At 31.1% G+C, this 21124-nt stretch overlaps 1 protein-coding gene across 2 annotated transcripts; it reads right to left on the bottom strand.

The window, feature by feature from the left end:
* Nucleotides 1–2016: 2016 nt before the first annotated feature.
* On the bottom strand, nt 2017–21060 carry LOC129987837 (zinc finger protein 224-like). Of its 2 annotated transcripts, XM_056095803.1 has the most exons (4): nt 20861–21060; nt 18728–18796; nt 17372–17455; nt 2017–4842 (listed from the first exon to the last, which is right to left on the bottom strand). In XM_056095803.1, the coding sequence occupies exon 4, from the start codon at nt 4185–4187 to the stop codon at nt 3117–3119; it is 1071 nt and encodes a 356-aa protein (XP_055951778.1). In that variant the 5' UTR covers nt 4188–4842; nt 17372–17455; nt 18728–18796; nt 20861–21060; the 3' UTR covers nt 2017–3116. The 2 variants fall into 2 exon arrangements, with proteins under 2 accessions (XP_055951778.1, XP_055951779.1); XM_056095804.1 differs by lacking the exon at nt 18728–18796.
* Nucleotides 21061–21124: the final 64 nt, after the last annotated feature.

Consider the following 21124-nt stretch of genomic DNA (forward strand, 5'->3'; position numbering starts at 1 on the left):
TCTTTTCCACATGATCTATTCAATCTAAATATCAAGTTTCTTCGACATCCTACCACTAGAGCGGATCTACGTAGGTCTAAACAGGGTAACTTTAACTATAACCACCCTGTACTATATTCCTCTATCCGTTTAGCGTTTCGTTCTTTCATGTAATAGTTCCTAGCGATTCACTGCTTGCTCTTCGTCCATGTACTGTATGATGAAAATTGCATTAGATGTTTCCTATCACCCCTTATTTTCTTACCTACAACTTTTAAAACACCCTGTATATTCTTTTCCAATTTTATTTCAAGTATTATTTCTTCTGGCCTTTGTTTATTTGATGTGAAATCCTTCATATTAAATTTTGAAATAGCACTTGACGAATTTATATTAATTTCTAAATAATTCATGTCTAGTTAATTTATTAATAAAAAGTAAATAATTTGAAAACATTCGTTTTTCTGCGTGTGCAATTGTATTAATTAAAAAAATTTCTTCTTAATTTGAGTGACTGTCACGTATCTAGTGAATAAGTTGTTACAAACTGTTCCTGTATCCAGCAACTTTATTTATGCAAATTTCTATTCCCAATAACTTTTCGATTAACCATTGTTAGGATCGAATGTCTGGTTTCTAAGTAATTGAATAAAAAGTGAAAAAAAAAAAAAAGACTAATTTCATTTTACTTTTTTCCATCTAAAGGTCGAATTTCCCTTCTCAGTAGAGATAAATCGTTTGTCAGTAACACTGAACCCCTATTGGAGTGATTAAAGCTATAAAATATGAGCCATAATTTTTTCCTAGTTGAAAATATCCCATCATTTGCCTATGCCCAAATTATTACTTCCTACTCCCCAGAAAAATGCGAAGTGTACTGCAAAATGTTGGGAAGTTTTGACATATCATTTAAAACGGCAGAAATAAATTATTTGTGGCTGGTGGTGGTGATAATCTTGACTTAAAATTTTTCCCAAAAAACACCTATTTTATGGCTGAAGTAACTTGACAAATAAGGACATACTTTTCCTTGCTATTAGACTTGTTGGTAACCAGTTTAAACAGAATCTTAGCAAAATAGCTAAATAAAATAAAATAATCTGGTTTAGAGATAAAGCGTTACATCTCGAACGATTTTGAGATGGGAGAGGTGGAACCAATCGCTTTCTAAATATCGACGTATGCGTAATCTGATAGTCACATGATTGTTTAAAACCGGTTTGAACTGGTTTTTCACGAAAAAAAAATCTGGTCTCGACAAAATAGTTTTGGAACTCCATTGATTTTGAGATAGTCGAAAATCATCGGTTTTCTAAATATTGCTAATTACGAAATATGAGTTATGTGAGAACATGAGGTTTTTCTGTCCGATTGATACCAGGTGATTTTAAAAAAGAATGGTCTCACACAATAACTTAAAATTTGCGATAGCAGGATTTTTTGCAGTCTGTATTTTGAATTATAAATTGTCAGAAAATGTATTTCAATAGACTGGTAGTTACACTGTTATAATGAAAAGGAAGCAATGAATTTTCTTTAAACTGAGGAAATTAATCTCAGAATGTTTCCGTGGATACAATTGAAAAAACAGCAGTCTCACAAGTAATAAAATCAGTGCTATTCATAATTCCATTGATTGATATTATCAGAACAGCTAAATAATAATGACCATACCGACTATTTTCTGAAATTTACAAATTTTTTTTATATTTGTATGAATTAATTTGCGATTTCAATGTATCCCATTATTTCTTCAAATTAATTAGAATTCAAAATATTATGATTTTTTTTTTTTTTTTTGATTCTCTGTACATGAAATAGAAGGTTATCCAAGGTTAATCCAATAAAGGCAGAAAATTTAAAAAAATAAATAAATAAATAACCTTATATATAAAATTTCTATGTAATATTTATGCGATAAAGTACCAAGAGCAAAATATCCATTATTTTTCAGAAATCTTCTTAAAAAACGTTAAATTAAAATTTTCTACAACTATAAAATAATCAAATACCACCTGCAAAATGAAACACAAAACGTATCATTAAATCCTAAATTTTAAACTTTATTTTCGAATTTTTTGGAAAAATATAGAATTATTCAATACAAAATGGTTTAATATAACATGCACAGTTGAAGCAGAAAAAACCGTGTCATATAAATTCCATAATTGACACTCTTCCGTAGGAAGTCATACTTCTGCATATTAGATTTTAAATTTCGAATAATAAATCACAGTTTCGAAACTTTAAGAAGGCACAAAAATATGACAGAAGAAAACTTATACAAGTTACAGGCACACACAATAATAAAAGAGAAGTACTTTAATTTACAATTCTTTTCAATAAAATACAAATTTTTATTGGAAAAAATTTAACGCAAGCGTATAACACATATTCACATTAATTAGCTAACCTGGAGCTACAACAAACAGCAGGTGTTTATTCCCCTGTTATCAAATGACGTTGACAAACTTAAAAAGCATGATATTGGAGAAACTGAAAGGGTATGGGATGAGATACCGCATCGTTGTTATAATGTTCATATTTTTTGGAGGTACTTCTAATGAACATTTATAACAGTATTGTTTAAATTTTCAACTGCTCTTTGTATTTCGGATGAACAAGATTATACCTTGCTTTGTTTTCTTCAATAGCCCTGCAAAGTTGGAATATTAATTTAAATATAAGAATTTCCCTGTATAATAACAATGAATATGCATTATACGCTTTGCAATACAAAATGGAAATCTATAAGATATTATTTCAACATATTTTACTAAAATATCTTTTTTGGTCCTTTTTTTTTAAATTATTAACTTATTAAAAACTCATTACAATAAGTTTTTAAGATGAGGTGAAGTTTTCCCATTAATAAGCACTTTATTGAACTTCAGAGGCTTATAATTCATTCATTTTCTAAGATATGCTTCAGCAAATGTTTCCTTAAAGAAATGGAATGAGAATATCTTATATTGAAGAAGTCACAGGTATACGGTTTCTCTTTCGCGTTAATTACGTTTCGTATACGTACATTTGTTTGCTATTAAATCCCCGTTCTTGGAAAAGGCTTTCCTCCAAATGCGACATACAAAGAGTTTCTATCCCGTATGCTTACACAATTGACAATTGAAATTCCTCTAATCCGAAAACGGTTTGTTATTAAATTCATATGTATATGGTTTCTCTCTCGTATGCACACGTAAATGTACATTTAAATTACTTTGCTGGGTAAAGACTTTTTTGCAAAACTCGCATTTAAACGGTTTCTCTTGTGTATGCAGCCGCAAATGTATTTTTAAATTCCCCTTAAACGTAAAGGATTTATTACAAATTTCACAAGAATATGGTTTCTCCCCCGTATGAGTCCGTAAATGTCTTTTTAAATTTCCCATAATCGAAAAGGGTTTTTTGCAAACTTCACATGTATACGGTTTCTCTCCTGTATGCGTACGTAAATGTCTTTTGACACATTCTGTACCCGAAAAGAGTTTGCCACAAAAATCACATGCATACAGTTTCTCTCCCGTATGAAAACGTATATGTAATGTGCAACTACTTTTATCCGAAAAGGGTTTGTTACAAAATTCACATGTATACGGTTTCTCTCCCGTATGCAGACGTAAATGTCCTTTTAAAGTATTTCTATGGGTAAAGGCTTTTTTGCAAATCTCGCATTTAAACGGCTTCTCTTGTGTATGCGTCCGTAAATGCCTTTTGCAACTCGCCTTATCCGAAAAGGGTTTGTTACAAAATTCACATGCATACGGTTTCTCTCCCGTATGCAGACGTAAATGTTCTTTTAAAGTACTTCTCTGGGTAAAGGCTTTTTTGCAAATATCGCATTTAAACGGCTTCTCTTGTGTATGCGTCCGTAAATGATTTTTGCAACTCGCCTTATACGAAAAGGGTTTGTTACAAAATTCGCATGTATATTGTTTCTCTCCCGTATGCAGACGCAAATGTGCTTTTAAATCATGACTATGGGAATAGGCTTTCCCGCAAAACACGCATATATACGGTTTCTCTCCCGTATGCAGATGCAAATGTAATTTTAAATTATAGCTCCGGGAGAAGTCTTTCTGGCAAATCTCGCATTTAAACCGTTTCTCTTGCGTATGCGTCCGTAAATGTCTTTTGAAACTGAAAATCATAGAAAAGACTTTGTTGCAAAAGTTGCAAGCATAGGATTCCTCATTCATAAGCGACATTAAATGAATTTTTAAATGTGACAGCTGAAAAAAATGCTTTATTATAAAAATCACATGTGGTTTCTCTTTCGTATGAACCAATAAACGATTCTTTCAATTCCGAAGCTGAGAAAAGATCACAAACTTTGAAAGCATATGGTTTCTCCGTTAAGTGGTCAATGAGAAAATTGCGTTTTTAAAACACTTTTTTCTGCACGTCATTAGCACGAAACATCTCTTTAATTGCAATTTGACAATAAAATTTTCACGACGAATATAATTTAAATGCCTTTGACCATATATGGCTAAAATGAAGTTTCTTCATTAGGTGAATCAAAAGAGAAAAGTTTGAATGCAATTATTGGAAGAATATTTTATAACATAAGTCATAAGAATAAATTCCTATTTTTTGTATATAAGAATACTTGCACATATGCACTAGTAAGTAATAAAAATTAATGCGGGATAAAAAAATTTCTAAACAGATATATTGGAGAATTTCTTATTTCCAGGTTCTCGATTCCATCGAGATATGTTGCATGTTGAAGTTGGGATTGCGGGTCTTTGAAAAGTCAAGCCTTGCTTATTGTTGCCACTTTTATTCCAAAACATGTGATGATTTATCACCTTTTCTCATTAGCATGTCATTAGGTTCATTACAACACAATCTTGGAAGCTAAAAGAAAAAAAAAATTAATAAAGTGTTACAATCAGAGCTACTGAAAACGGCAAAAATAATCAAATGTTTGGTATTTATTTATTTCATTAATTAATTAAATATTTGCTTAATTATAAAAAAGTATGTAGAAGTCCATGGTTACTCGCTTTCATTCAGAAATATCAACAGGAATTTTGAAAAAAAAAAAAAAAAAAAAAAAAAAAAAACGTATTAATGTTATTTATTATTTCTGATACATGTCTTTTATCACCAGAAAATTGTCTAAATACATTTTTCTTTAATTACGCTCCAAAATTTGGTAAAAATGAGATATAGCGTTACCAGAAAATGAGTTCGTAGCGCACCCAGCTAAGCCATATTAAGATGATATTCTAGTATGATGCTATAAATTTCTCATGCTTTCAACATTTTTCAAATTGCATTGGAAGATTTTAGATTTAACAGAGCAACATTATTTCCTCCTCTCCAAACCAAATCTCCACTGGCTTTTTGCTACGACACAGAATACATCACCATAAGATGTTTGATAATTTTAGATATGTTCTTTCACCATCTCATCGATGCCATTGCTATTCGCCTATAACCCCATAATTTTACCAGATACAAAAATTTCGTCGATTAATGCTTCCCACGCACGTTCTCGAACCTGTTTGGAGTCGCATTTGACAAGACTAGCTGTCCAAAACCTCCTTCGGGTAGACATAAATATTCCCTTCAAACAAGCAATCTACAGAAACTGATACAGACCAATTTAGCATACGATGTCGTAGTGTCTCCTCGCCACTCAGTTTTGCGAAACATCGCTCTGTTAAGCCTGTTACTTTTTAGCGTCTTCCTTTGCTTATTATCATAACTACTCGTCCAGAAACGTTAACTTATTTTTTAAAAATTTTTACTATGAGATACAAAGATAACACTTATTTCAAAAATTATGACAACATAGTTCGAATACAGGAGGGAGCACCGATGACAATATTATTTTTTGTAATGACAGAGACATTTATGGATGGTATCCTTAAATGTTTCAAATATCACGAGTCGGCGTCATTTAAAACTTTGACCCTTTATTCAAAAATCTAAAGTTGCCATGCCGGGAAATGTGTGTTGCCAGATACGCAGCAAGTATGAGCTAAACGCAAAGTTCTATCCAAATGTCCAAAATTCCGAAGATTGTACACGTGCAAGAACGTATGGCGACACTGCATTTTGCGTAAAGAATAATATACATCTAGAGGGTTTCCCAAAAAAGTAGAATAAAGGTTTTTTATTTCCTTAATTATTGAAATCAGAAATATACGTTCAGTTGCAAATTCTCATCAAACAAGATAACGAAATGTACGAAAATACTTCGACTTTCCTAGAGAGGGATAGCAAAAAGTTTTATAGATAAAATTTTTATTATTTTTGCATTAAACTGCCATATTAATGATAGAGCATTTTGATTCGTTAGCTGCACTTAAAGAGACAGAACTAATTGTGATATTGTGATTGGGTAAAATTGTGTGGTCTGTGATTGGGGTTGTGTGGTAAAATATTGTGATTGGGGAAATTCGTCAAGAATTTCCTCCCCCTAAAAATATGTAAAAGATACAGTATTTTTACAATTTTTCTCGAAACTGGGGGGTTATGGAGTTTCTGGGAAATAAAACTTTTCAAAATTAATTCAGTGATTGCGAATGCCTAAAAGGTTGAGTGGTTTGCTTTATCATTTTACGTTTACGTAGCTATTATTATTATTTTTTTTTATTGCAGGATTTGATTTCCTGCAGTAGATTACGTTTCATACATTTTACTTCCAAAGAAAGAATATATTTCAATAAATTGAAAAAAATATCAATCATTCGGTTTAATAATTTTTTATTTGGTTTAATTCCTAAACTGATGAATCTTGGAAATTTGCTTCTCTAAATCCAGATACTTGAACATTCAATTTTCATTAAATGTTACATTGTACTGGAATAAATATCTTGCTAACAAGCCTTTTGGAAGTGTCTTTTGAAATCAGAAAATGCGCAAGGTAAAAATAAAAGAGTATGGCGAATCCCAGACTTCCGCCTTAAGAAGCACATAGAAGAAAATAGTAATCAGAGCGAAACCGAGATATAATAAAGTATATATATATATATATATATATATATAAGCGAACACTCTGATCTACGGACTTAGTAGTAATAGTAGTAGTTGTGTCATCTGTAACAATATATATAAAGTCCGTAAAACAGAGTGTTCGCTTATAGTGGGTGTATGGTGTGAAAACAATCACAGGTCTCAGTAGAAAACAACGTCGACCTTTATTGAACACGAAGACACTAAGACAACAACGCATACACAGACGACAAATATATACAGACGAATCGAACACACAGCAGCACACTACAACAGACAGTAGCTCACAAGTAGAAATCGATCACAACACACAAAGCGGCCAGACAGAATTCAACAGGAAAGGAGATTCTTCTACAGTATCACCAAATCGGTTGAAATTCTCCACTGCTTCCTCGCTTTAGCTGTATCTAGGTATTGCAATACTGGTATACCGGGATACCGAATACGGTATTTTGAACCAATTGTACGATTTGTAATACCGGTATTCTGAATGATTTAAATTACATACTATCGCTTTTGTTTCGTCTAAAAATGAGTTAAATTTTGGATTTCAGTTTGATGTAAACCATACTGTTAAACATAAAATACGTGTCATTTCTTGTATTGAATCCAGTAGCTTCAGATACCGCTGTATTATTGTTATTTGCATTAATAAATTCTTCTAGGGTAACAAGTTTATTTAAATTGTATATACACTGCTTTAGCCGTATCTATTTTGGCTGGCCGACGAGTGTTTCATAATGATTTAAGAGTAATGTTTAAATGTTTTTGTAGAATTTCCTATCTTATTGTAGATGCAGAAAATATGTAAACAAAATTACAATACATACTGTTGGAAGCAGTGTCACAAATAATTAAATGAAGAGAGTGTCATAGACACGGCACATAAATTGCATGAGGATTTAGAGCAATTATTCTAGAGTCTTGACACCCAAAGGGATACTTCCTTGGTATGAACATGATTAGATCTAACAAAATTACACATTGTAGTATGAGTTATCAAAGTAATATATGCAATTTAATCTAGTAGATGAGATAAATGACTGTATTTTACATTTATAATATGTTGCAAGCTTACACTGAACTGTAATATATCTGTAAAATTCATATATTTCAAAACCCATCGATTGTTCCAGTTAATTTTCTTCCTCTCTTTTTTTCCATCCCGCTATTACCGTTCAGAACAGAATTTTAGCTCTTGATTATGTTGGGGCTCCTCTCAATCGCAGGGCCTCTCGGTGCATAGCATCCACCGCAACTCCGAGATGTCCGGCCCTCTTTCGTCTGTTCGCTTACCGTGAGGTTCCAAACTGTGTAACTGGAGTTTCACCGTCCAGCTAATTAGGGATTGCAATACCGGTATACCGAATACCGGTATTTTGAGCCATTTGTACAATTTTATAATACCGGTATTCATAGGTTTAAATACCATTTTTTCGGTATTTACCAGAAAGTTTTAAAATTGTCTCACTCTATGCTCAGGGATCGCCAATATAGCAAAATAGTATACGTTTTTGTTTCACGTCTTTCTAACGGGCTAAATTAATTAGACTGTGAATACAAAGTTGTATCGCACAACCAAGAGCAGTGATAAAATCCAAGAAGGCGGGTCAAAACTATCCTATTACAGCTCCGAGCGACACTGCACACGCGCAGGATTCGTAGTCTGATATTCGTATCTGTGAAAACAAGGTTGTAGTTGTGAAGAAAGTGCGTAATATTTTGATATTTTTTTTAAATGGTGAATTTGTTATTAATATTGTATTTGCATATCATACTTTAGGGATCAAAATATTTTTCAGATTTATTATGTACTAGCTTCTATCCGCGACTTCGTACGCGTGGAAATTTTGATGTACATGTGTGAAAACTGACGGTCTGATCACAATGTAAAATGTTATTAAACCGTATCATTATGGTGCTGTTGAAAACAGTTTTGCTGATTAGTCTGTCCAAAACAAAATCAAGTCCGTATCCGTTGAAAATACAGTTGTCGACAATCAGAAAACACTGCGCGTGCAATTTCCTTTATTCTGTTTTATTTTAATTCAAAAGTACATCAGAATGAATCCGAAAGATCAATTAATTAACAACATTTAATTTTAAATGCATAAAACAATAAGAAAATAATCAGAATCGTTTGAAATAATCGGTCGAAAGAATGTTAAGCCTAACATCATTAGCGTGTTTAAAAAAACCCTGAAGCCTTACTCATTTTGCGTTGGGGAAATGAAAAGATTTTTAGCGAGAAGTAGTTTTTTAATAATAAAAAAATTAACTACTCAATTAACCGGAATAAATAGTAGCCTATGTCCTATTCCATACTATAATCTATCTCTGTGCCAAATTTCTTTTAATTCCATTCAGCCATTCTGGCGTGATTGACTAACAAACATCTATCCATCCATCCAAAATTTCACATTTATAATATTAGTATAGATATATTCATAAATAATAACCCATAATGATGAATAAGAATAATTTTAAAGAACATAAAAAATCAGTTGATAATACTTCGGATTGGTTTCATTATTTATATGATGAAAAGAATATAGTGGTGCAATGTAAAAATTGTTCAAGAGTTATTAAAGTGAACGGAGAAAGTACAAGCGGACTCCATACACATTTAAAAACGAAACATGATACAAATTTGTTAAAGAAGAAAGAATCTAATTGCGATGAGTTTAAATTTAAGCACAGTATCTAAACACAAGCCATCAGGGATATTAGATTATCTTGAAAAAGAAGATAATTTGTATGAAATTATAATTGAAATGGTTGACTATTTCGAGTGTTTCACACTTCTACTGAATTAAGAAAACTACTATCCGCCAGAGGTTTGAAAAATCTACCAACATCGATTAACACTATAAGAAGAACTGTTATAAACTGTTGAAACTGAGAAATCCAATTCAAAAAGCGTTTATCGACTTAAACCTGCAAATTATTTTTTCCGATAGCGAATTCGACTTAATAGCCAGAAATGTATCAGCTCAACGTCCAATAAAACTGACTGTTGAGGCATTATGGAGAAGAGATTCTAAATTTAAAAAAAAAAAAAAAAAAAAAATCAAGAAACCAAAATATAATGCAGAAATCAGCTATATCCAAAACCATCCGACGAAAAATCGATTTATTTGAAGATGAGGGATTTAGAGGTAAATACTTGGAAAAAGTATATCGCGCATCGCTAACAGTACCACCAAATAGCGTAAATGTCAAAAGAGCGTTTTCCACAGCTGGTAATTTTTGCGCAAAATTATGTTTTTTAAGATCACATTTTAAAAATTTGTAATAGTACCACAGACTGAATAGTGATATTTACACTTTTTTTCTGATTTAAATAGATAAGATGTTGCTTTACTTTTTTGTGATTCTTTATATACTGTTATAATTTATAAGTTACAAATTATTTTTGTGACATTTACGCTCCCTACTAAAACTGGCAAATAAAACAAAGAAACACCTGTGTGTTCTTTCTTTTCCTAAAATTTCTACTAACGGTATTAAAACCGGTATCCCGGTATTAAGATTTTAAAATACCGAATAACGGTATTGAACTTTTGGTCCGATATTGCAATCCCTAGCTGTATCCAACTGTTGACTCACTACCACATGACTGGCTACTCCACACACAACCCGATGCTGCTTCCTCAATAGACAACAGGACTTGGCACACAGCTCAGTTTAGCAATAGTTTGGGTTCCACACTACGCTGGCACTCCGCCGTTGCTTCGCTATCCTCTCGAAGGCTGGTTACTTGACTCCGACTCCGATTCATTGCAGCTTGAGATTGCCTTCCTTTTATAGTCTCCGGGAGGCGGGCCGAGAACCTTCTTAGCCAAGCAGGCGAATCTCAGTTCCTATTGGATGGATCGTTAAAATTCTCTAAGTTTCCAGCATTATCTATTTTGTCTCCAAATTAATCACCAAGTTCTGGGATTACTGGCTCGACAGCCGAGCAGCATCCAATACAGATGATTGTAAATTGGTCTTTCCAGTGATAGAACTAACCATGCTGGAAAGCAGCATTGCAGGTTTGTAACAATACATATTAATATATATACATATATACACAAGGTGTTGCCGAATTCGACCGACAAATTCAGAGGGGTGATAATAGGCATCAAGAGAATAAAAAATCACCATACAACATAGGTCTCAAAAGACGGTGAAAATTGCAAAAATATATGGAGTCCCAGAACTGGTGAAAACTCTAAAAAATTAATTAAAAAAACAATAAATGCTGTTTTAATTATGAATTTTTTTAAGCGAAAGCATATTCTTAAATGCTTTTTTTTCATAAATTGTTATTCTTTTTCGTAAATTACTGAAAACGAAATAATTTACAATCCTTATCTGTAAAAAGATTAAAACTTGAAAAAAAAAATAAAAGAGTGAAAGTGTAAGGAATTTTATACCCTTTAATTTGAAGTTTGTAAAGTAAAAACTGAGGAATTTTTAAGATATTTACGAAAAACTAAAATGAGCACCAGAAAACATCGGTACCAATGTTTGCAGAAGGTGCTGTCAAATTCGAAAGATAAATTCTGAGCGGGAATAGTAGACATTAAGGAGATGAAAAATTACCATAAAATATAAGGTCGCAGTAACGTTTTTCTGTGATAATCGTAAATCGGATGGAGTTCGCACGCTGGATGCTTGATGCCAAACAGGAAGATGTAGACTTTTCTGCTAGAGTTTTATTCTTAGATGATGCCTGCTTAACGAGAAAAGGCGTTTTCAACACGCACAATGTATGTGTTTTTGTTCACGACTTTGAACATTGGAAAATCCCCACATCATTATCCCGCCGAACGTACAACACAAGTTTATTATTAATATCTCGCAGAAACCATATTAAATATTAGGACCGTATCTTCTGCCCGAATGTCTCAACGACGCAAAGAACCCTGTTTCCTTGCAGCACATTCCTCAGGAATTACTGCAAGAAACATCGACAATTGTACGTCAGAAAACTTTGTTAATGCATAATGGTGCACTCATGTCCATAAATTAAAGATAATTCAAAGTCACGAGGAAATTGAACTCTAAAATACATATATCACCCGTAAAATGACTACACACATCTTCAAAAATCATATGCAAATTGCAGGGAGCCACCAGATGACACCGATAGTACATCACAATGACGAGAGTGTAAGAGAGTGATGTATAATGAATACAGAGAAGGAAATAAAATTGTTCGCAAGAGCTTTATAAGCCTTTCAGTGCAATAACCGCATAGTTATGACACAAAGGACACGTTTGGATGATTTCTTACACGATAGAATTATCGGCCGTCTGGAATGTGGGCGTAGTCAGCTGGAAGTATCCGAGGAACTTGGAATCACCCAGAGTGTCATCTCCAGGTTTTGACAACGATTCCAAGACGATGGTAATGTCAGTAGACGTTACAGCCAAGGTCACCATCCGTTAATACCAAGAGAACGTCATTGAACGACACCGTTAAGGTGGTGTAGGATTCCTCGTTTGGGGAGGAATTATTCTGGGTTCCAGAACGGACCTGTATATTTAAATTGGAACCATGGCAGGCCAAATCTATCGGGACGTCATTCTGGAACAACATGTATGTTTGTTTCTGAGCACCATGGGTGCAGAATACGTGTATATGGATGAAAACGCCCGTCCTCACCGTGCAAACATCGTAAACGAATACCTTCGATCGGAGGGTATCACCCGTTTAGACTGGCGAGTATTTTCATCGGATTTGAATCCAGTAGAACATGTGTGGGACATACTTGGTCGAAGAGTTGCAGCCCATCAACCACCTCCTACATGTCTATCGGATCTACTAATATTCCCAAAGATCGGATCGCTAATCTGACACTCAACATGCCTAGGCGTTGTACGGTCTGTATTGCATCGTTTGGGAAATATTCTATGTATTAACCATCATACCAACCATGTAATATTGGTTTTTGTATGTTTTTTTTTTTTTTAATTTGCTCAAGGGAGCAAAAAAAAAATCAAAATTTTTATTAATGATATCAAACATATAGCATCTTTTTTGCTTTTAACCTTTTGTTTAATAAAATGGTTTTACAAATAAGTCACATTTATTTTGCTTCTGACTCTTTCTTTTCCTGAGCTTGCATTATCCTTAATTTATGGACATGAGTGTCGTTGCATTCATGAAATATGACATGCTGCTTGCGAATGAAGTTTAAAGGGAATCAATTCTGCAATGCTCGTTAATGAATACTTGCTCGCTTCTTTTAATTTCCTTAAACGCATGAAGAATTTACATACGGCTCTTTCTTCTCGATTACCTTGTTCCTAATCCTCGCATTCATAGGACCATTCTCTTCTCCAGGCTCATTGTCTTTTCGACATCTGTTTATTCGATTTTAACTGAAAAACGTTAATTGCGACCTTGTGGTAATTTTTCATCTCCTTTATGCCTACTATTTCTGCTCTGAATTCATCTTAGGAATTTGACAACACCCTCTGTAAACACCGGTACCGATGTTGCAGCGATGTTTTCTGGGGCCCATTTTAGTTTTTCTTGAATATCTTAAAATCTCCTCAGTTTTCACAACACACACTTATATCAAATTAAAAATATATGTAACTCTTATCATTTTCAAGCTTCTATTTTTCTTCAAGTTTTAATACTTTTGCAAATAAGGGTTATAAACTACTTTTTGCTTTTCAGTAGTTTAAGACCCTCTGGGTCATCAAATCGGCATGTTACTTGCATTTTTGAAAACTCTTGGAATGCTATGCTTTCACTTAAAAGAAAATTCATAATTTAAACATCAGTTCTTTATTTTATTATTAATTTCTTAGTTTCCCACAATTTTCCGACTTCTTATATTTTGGCAATTTTCACCTATTAAACGTCGTTTGGGAACCTATGTTGTATGATGATTCTTTATCCTCCTGTTGATTACTATCACCTTTCTGAATTTGTCAGTCGAATTCGGCAAGCGTTAATTTGTTTGAAGCGGAATGCAGTTTGAAGACAGAAAGACTCATTGCAGTTTTAAAGTTCGCTTTATTTTCTATCCCCGGATGCAGGCAGGCATGTGTATGTACGAGCGGCGCGGACAAGCACGCCGGCAGCAACAGATTAGTTAAGAAGTAGCGTAAAAAGAGGGAGAAACAAATTATCCTTGTCTTATATACTGTGATGTGATAATAGTAATTTCCATGGCATGTCAATCAAAAAGCAAGGGAAACACAGGGATCTTTTAGAAGAATTTGTAAAGTCAACGGTATTTTGTCCCTTCGCGCAGAGCGTGTGAAAGTGTCGGCGTTTAGACGATTCAGCAATTTTATAAAGTTTCCCTTGAATTAATTAAGTAGATAAAGTGGAATTGGATCAGGAAATAAGAGAGTGAAATTAATATGGGCTAAATTAAGATAAAGCTTTGGAAATTAATTTGGATTAAATTAAGTGTTTAAAATATCATTACATTAATTTGGATTAAATTAAGTATTTAAAATATCATTACATTAATTTGGATTAAATTAAATGTTTAAAATATCATTACATTAATGTGTGTACACATGTGTGTGTGTGTACTTTTTGATACCTCCACTCTCTGTTTCGCGTTGGTTCCCATTTTCTTCTATGATGATATATCTTAATTTAATTAAAAACCTAATCAATTTCCTAATTCTTATATTGACTTCGTTCTAGGGTGTTTTCATATTTCCTTATCAAATTCCTCTTTTTATTTTATTATTTTCAATACTCGCTCTATAAATATGCTTACTTTATTTTCTCACGATCCGTGTGAAGAGGTAAAAGTCCTTAATTCTCAGCACATTCTGTTCCCGACACTTAAATTTCACTGTCCTAAATCGACACCTGGCAAAGCAATTCCTATCAAAATCTCGCAGTAAAAATCATTGAAGAGAAAATTTCGGTCTCTTAAAGTCTTCTGTCGCGACGTAGACTGACGTATCTCGTCGCTTCTTCCTTGTGCATAAATTAAGCCTCCCGCGATGGAATAGACCGAAGTTAAAAATTCAAAAGTGTCTTTTCATTGGCCACGCAACTGCTAATAATAATAATGATAATATATATATATATATAAGATAATAAAAATAACATTTTAATGTGTTGTAAAATTCATGAAAAAGAAATTTGCATAATAGAGCTCTTAAAAAATTTAACTGGAATAAGAATACTTCTATCATCAGTATGTGTTGAAAAATTATATAAAAATTGGAATATTTAAAATTTAATTTGAATCTAAAATTAAATAATATTTAACATTATAAACAAATCAATCAACTAAATTTATCACTTATCTTGTTAAATATTACAATTATGCCATTATATTGTACAGCTGAAGGAAATAGTCCACAGCACTGTGAACCACGATTCCATAGTACGTCACTTGAAACAGTTCCTTGCAACCACATTAAAGACTATGTATAGTATTTATATTTATCAAGTATTATTATTTTATCTAGATATATCAAAGAAATTAATATTAAAAATTAAGGTGCATTCTCATTTTGCATTTGTTAGCATTTAATTATATAAATACGAACATTGTAAGAGATTTTTTGTGGATCAATTTTATTTTCCCATGCAAATTAGTTTTCTGAAAGAAATCCGATTTTGGAACATGCTACATCACAGAGAGGATATTTCATCACAATGAATTTTACATACATTCAGAAGTCACTGAAGTCCCCTTTCTTTAAATCAAAGATGACACATATGCATGCCAAATGCAATTCAAATGGTTTCACAATATTTTTTGAAAAGAACCATAATAATGCAAATTAGATTTCATTTTTGATATAAGAAATTACACATCAATCATGCCAAAATGGAGATTTGGATTGACATTAACACACTAAATTGTTAATATCGAAAACAACTTCTATATGTTTATTAGATTTTTTTTTCATTTGAAAGTTTATATCATGAAAAAATGAAGCTTGTACATGTACTACTAACATTTACTCTTTAGATTTTTTGCTTTACATATGCCTAATGAGGGTATTCATTTCACATTGAATATTGCAATGCGAAATGTGATTACATCGAAATAAAATTCATATTTCATCTAATTGTCAACATAAACCAACAACTAGAATATTTCATTCCAAAGATTTTCTGAGCCTCCATATTACTCTGAAAGAATCAAACTCTCGCCCATATAATACATACAAAAAATTTTCATCATCATATAATTCCATACTTGGAAAATTATTATGGCTTATTCCTTCTGTATTAGTTTTTCATTACAAAAACATAGAAATATTATTCTTAAATTCATAATTAGAGTAATTACATTGAATAACATATAAAAATGAATTGAAATTTAACTATCCAGAATTAACTAAGAACAATAAATAGAAATATATCAATAAAATTAAAATTTATTGAAAATATCATTGAGGACATTTAAATAGCTATTGATGACATTACATTTTTTGTACAATAAATGTATGACTAATTCTTCTAATAGGTACAAAGTTTGTTTGCTTTTTTATGCTCGAGATTTTTTTCCCTTCTCCCTACACTGCTTATAATTCGGAAAATTAAATTGTTCAATGAAGTATTAATTAACAGCAAACAAAAAAGATTTAGCTGAGCATGTTTATACAGAAAATTAGATGAAATTTCTCAAATAAAGATAATTTTGCAAACTAAAACTGTTAGTGTTGAAAAAATGTCAATATTTCACGATTTTAAAATTTATAAGCATGAAGGAAGTATTGTTGAAATTTCTCTTCTTCAACAGCATTTTTTGACATTTTAAAGGAAAATGAGCCCCTTTGTTTGCAGCAAAACAACAAATTTAGCACACACAAACACCATTTGGCTGCAAGATGAAAAACTGTTGCTTTACACAATTAAAAATAATTACAAATGGAATTACATTTTTAAAAGAAAAAAATTTCAAATTTGATTTAGTTGTGCAAACAGGAAAAAAGATCGAACTTAGATGATGAGAAGACCAGCTGGAAACAGTATTAATCAGTAATTCATACCAAAAGTAAATATTTTGTAACTATATACAATCTAAATTTCATTTTTTCAATTTGGTCTGTCAGCCTATATGCTTGCAAATATGAAAATTAGGTGTATGAAAAATTATATTTAAATTACGGTAAATATTTAAGAGTGATATGAAAGGTTGATAGCAGTTTCTTATCAAAATTATTTTCACTTTCATAACTACTTTCATCATTTGCTTTGTGCTAAATGATTTTCCTCAGTAACTTAAAAACAAGTCATATACATGAAATATTCACTAAATCAATCATACATAAAATATAAAATGAATACAAATTCATTAAAAATATTTTCATAATGAATTAACTGTCCCATTAAAAAAAGATTTTATTGATATAAAAAAATGTTACTAATTATGTTAATGATACAACTGAAAATAATTTATAATTGGTAAAGAATATAACTTACTCAACAAATGATAAGATAGTTGCTTTCTTTCACATAAAGCTCTTAAGTGCAATCTTTTCAGTAATGTATCCGTAAGCACCAGATCTGGAAAAAATAACATATGAATTAACAAAATAGTGGTTCATTTAGAAAAAAAAGCCCAATAATAACACGATTTGTCAAAATATCAAAAGATAATTATGGAAAAATATACAGAACATATATTTATACTTTTTCTCTATTTTCAAACAAATTTTTTTCTCAAGTAGCTTAACTCAAATATATCAAGACAATTGTTTCTAGAAGGCAAGTTCCTTTCCCATCTTACAAAATTTTCCCCTAAATATTTAAGATTGTATGTATTTTAATATTTTGAATACCTTAAACAATTCTGCATATTTACAATATGTTCTACATAAAGAATCTAAAGCACCAACTAAGAAACTTAAAAGTAAGCAAAGAAAATTCATAAAAAATTAGAAAAGATCAAAGCCAAATCAATAAATTAAATGAATTTTTTACTTATTCTTATAATGAGCAAGATCTGCAGGATTTTGATGAGATCTCCAATACTACAGAATATTTTTTTTTCTTTTAGACATGATGAATATTATCATTCTTTATTTCTATTTCCCATAATGGCTTAGGTTTTCAAGAATATATTGCAGTTAACATAAAACATTACTCTAATTTGAGAAGCATAATTCATATACATATTTTTACATGTTTTTCAAAAGAATTCTGGCACAGTTCTTATGTGTGTACCACATATTTCAGTTTTCTTTGAATTAGAATTGCGGTCCAACATATAATCAAAATCATTTCTCAAATATTTGTTCAATTTATATATTGGATTTACATTAATATTTGTTTTTAATTCTCTTATAATGAAAATTTTTTATTGAATCTTAAAAAAAGATTAGATAAAGCTGATCTGTTGCAGATGTAACTACACAAATTATTTTGAAATACAAATTTTATAAAAGTTTCCAAATGATAATTTAATTGAATTATTTATGTATTGAGTAATAAAATGACTAATTGAACTTTACTTTCAAAACATCACATACAATTAAATATAATAATAGTACCTTATAAAATGTCTGCCAGAAATTTTTTATCATTACAACTGAAAGCAGCAGCATGGAATGATATAAGCTATTAACTTAATCTTTAAAACAGTTATTTTACAATGAAGAAAAGTTATCAGGAAGATTCTTTTATTCTTAAAATATTGAAAAAAATTTACATATTTATCTAATTTACACATGAAAATTAACACTACAATATGTTTTTTATTCCGAAATATAACAATAATTTGTCAAGGTTAGTAAGTTAGCGATCAGTATATATAATATATTAAATTATGATAGTTACTGATTAAGAGCAGAAGAGTCAAAACTCATGAAATATGGCACCAAAATGCACCAACCTATGAGGGCACTTCTGAATAAGAAGAAGAAAACAAGCATCTGTTTACACAGTTCATACAAAGTTTATACAATGAAAATCATATTTTCGCCAATGAATCAAATAATGTTTATCATTAATTAATAAGTAAATAAATTATTTTGTTATAATTAATGATTAACCCTTAACTGGGGAGGTGAAATTTTAGGACTTAACTGAGGAGGTGGGGAGGTGCATCTCATTTACATTCAAATTAAATTTTCTAATGAATGTATTAGTATGAAAAACTGCCAATGTATTTTGCAGATATTTTTCTTGATATATTGATATGTTTTAGAAATTTTTCCAAATATATTATCATTGAAAAAAGTAAATGCATTGAAACATGCATTTTCTTCTCCAAATACATGTTACAATAAATAATATTCTTGAAAAAACACATTACTTTTTAAATCATATTTATTTTTATAGTATATAAAGGTATATAGAAGACAAGATAATGCAAAATTCAACAATTATATGAAAAATAAAAAAAAAATGACTGTGGGTAAAATTGGCCCTTTTTTTATCGACTTATCATGACTTTCAAAGCATGGTTTTCTAGGGCATTTTAAACATAGAGGTTAAGAACTAGTATAAAAATCAACCTATCAATTCTGTAAATATATCTCTTGGTATATTAATATATTTTATAAATTTTTCAAAATACATTATCCTTAGAAAAATTAATTATATTTGAACATACATATCAGAATCAGTTTGATGCGAACTTTCATTGAAAAACTCTTTTGTACAATTATCCTTACCACTAAAATCACTTTCTGCTTCATTTAAAAGTGTCTGGAGCACTACTTCATAATAGGATCAGTAAATTGGATATTTCGGGCCCAAGTTTTAGCGCCATCTGCTAAGCCTTGTTTATCAATGGGACACTAACAGGGAGGTGCGGTCTTAGAGACTGCGCTTAAAGAAATAACTGAATTATTTAAAAAAGCATTCGCTGAAATAGGGTGAAAAAGTGCACGTGTATTGAAGGTCACAAAACAGGAAGCTACAGGGTCGATCCATTCAATGGAACTAAAAATAGAATAGAGGTGATAGAAAATCCATCGCTAGCTGTCTCACAGACCACACGTCCCCAATTAAGGATTAATAAACAAAGTTCCAACTTTTTATTACTATAGAATACTAATTTTCTATTTTCTAACTAAATATGTTAATTTTTTCTTAAAGCCTCTTTTTAATAGAAAGTGTTGCTTGACATTAAGTCTGTGAATTCAGTTTGCATTATAACAGGGTATATTAAGAGAATTTAACTGAAAGTAGCAAAGTCCACAATTTTATCAGTAAGTACTAATAGTACTAGTTTTAGTAAAATCAAAACATTGATCATCTTGATAGCTCAACAAAAATTAAATAAAATTAGCAAGTCATACAATGTCAATACAAAATAAATGTAGCAATATGAATGAAATAAGCAATTTTCAAAAATTAAATTGTATAAAAAAATAAAACAGTTAAATATTTCACTAAGGACGACTGGTATGAAATAAGAATGACTTGAATACCAATAAAATTCATCTAATTTATTTTTAAGCAATCTGTGAGATACCCATTCCTAGCAGCTAGCCTGTGTATCTTGTTACTCATTGAATGAATGAACAAATTCAAGAGACAGCAATCACATAAGTTCATAGTTCAAGTTATTTACAAGTATGCCAAATAAAGAAACAATATGAGGTAATATGCAACAATATTTCAGAATATAAAGCAGCATTTATTCTTTTGGCACAATAATTTGAAAAATATGCAGCATTCGATTTCAACTCTACCATATAATGTAAGGGTCAAAAGGAATATCTTCAAATTCATATCCCATGTTAATTAAAATTTCATGAAGGCCATTTACATTAATGGTAATGATAAAAAGAAAATAACATATGTTTGGAAATTCAAATTTCATATTATAATTGAAAACATTTATCATAATCTGAGAAGTCTCCAAATAATTTATTTACGAAAAGTGAAATATGAATTAGGTTTTATAATAGTCACAGAAATGTATAGAATGTGTAAACTATAAATACAAAATGGGTAAACCTGAAATTTAGTGTGTCCCTTGCTGCGCCAACAATGCGGAGAAAATAAACAAATACTTTGAGTTTACTCCCGGTAGGAAGTTCATATTTTGGTATTCTGCCAAAAGTGATGGAGTTGTCCTCTCAAGGTTATAATACGAGCTTGCCTTTTGTTATCGTCGTCATAACGTGTTAATCATTTTGTTACTTAACGCGCTTTTTCATTGGTGTTCATTCTTTGTTTCAAGAGGAAGGAAGGATTACAGATTGTCAGCGAGTGAGTGAT

The sequence above is a fragment of the Argiope bruennichi genome, chromosome 10, assembly GCF_947563725.1.
Source record: "Argiope bruennichi chromosome 10, qqArgBrue1.1, whole genome shotgun sequence".
NCBI lineage: Eukaryota > Metazoa > Arthropoda > Arachnida > Araneae > Araneidae > Argiope > Argiope bruennichi.

Coding starts and splice junctions, on each gene's coding strand:
- LOC129987837 (XM_056095804.1), bottom strand. CDS start 4,187: ATGTCGCTTATGAATGAGGAATCCTATGCTTGCAACTTTTGCAACAAA.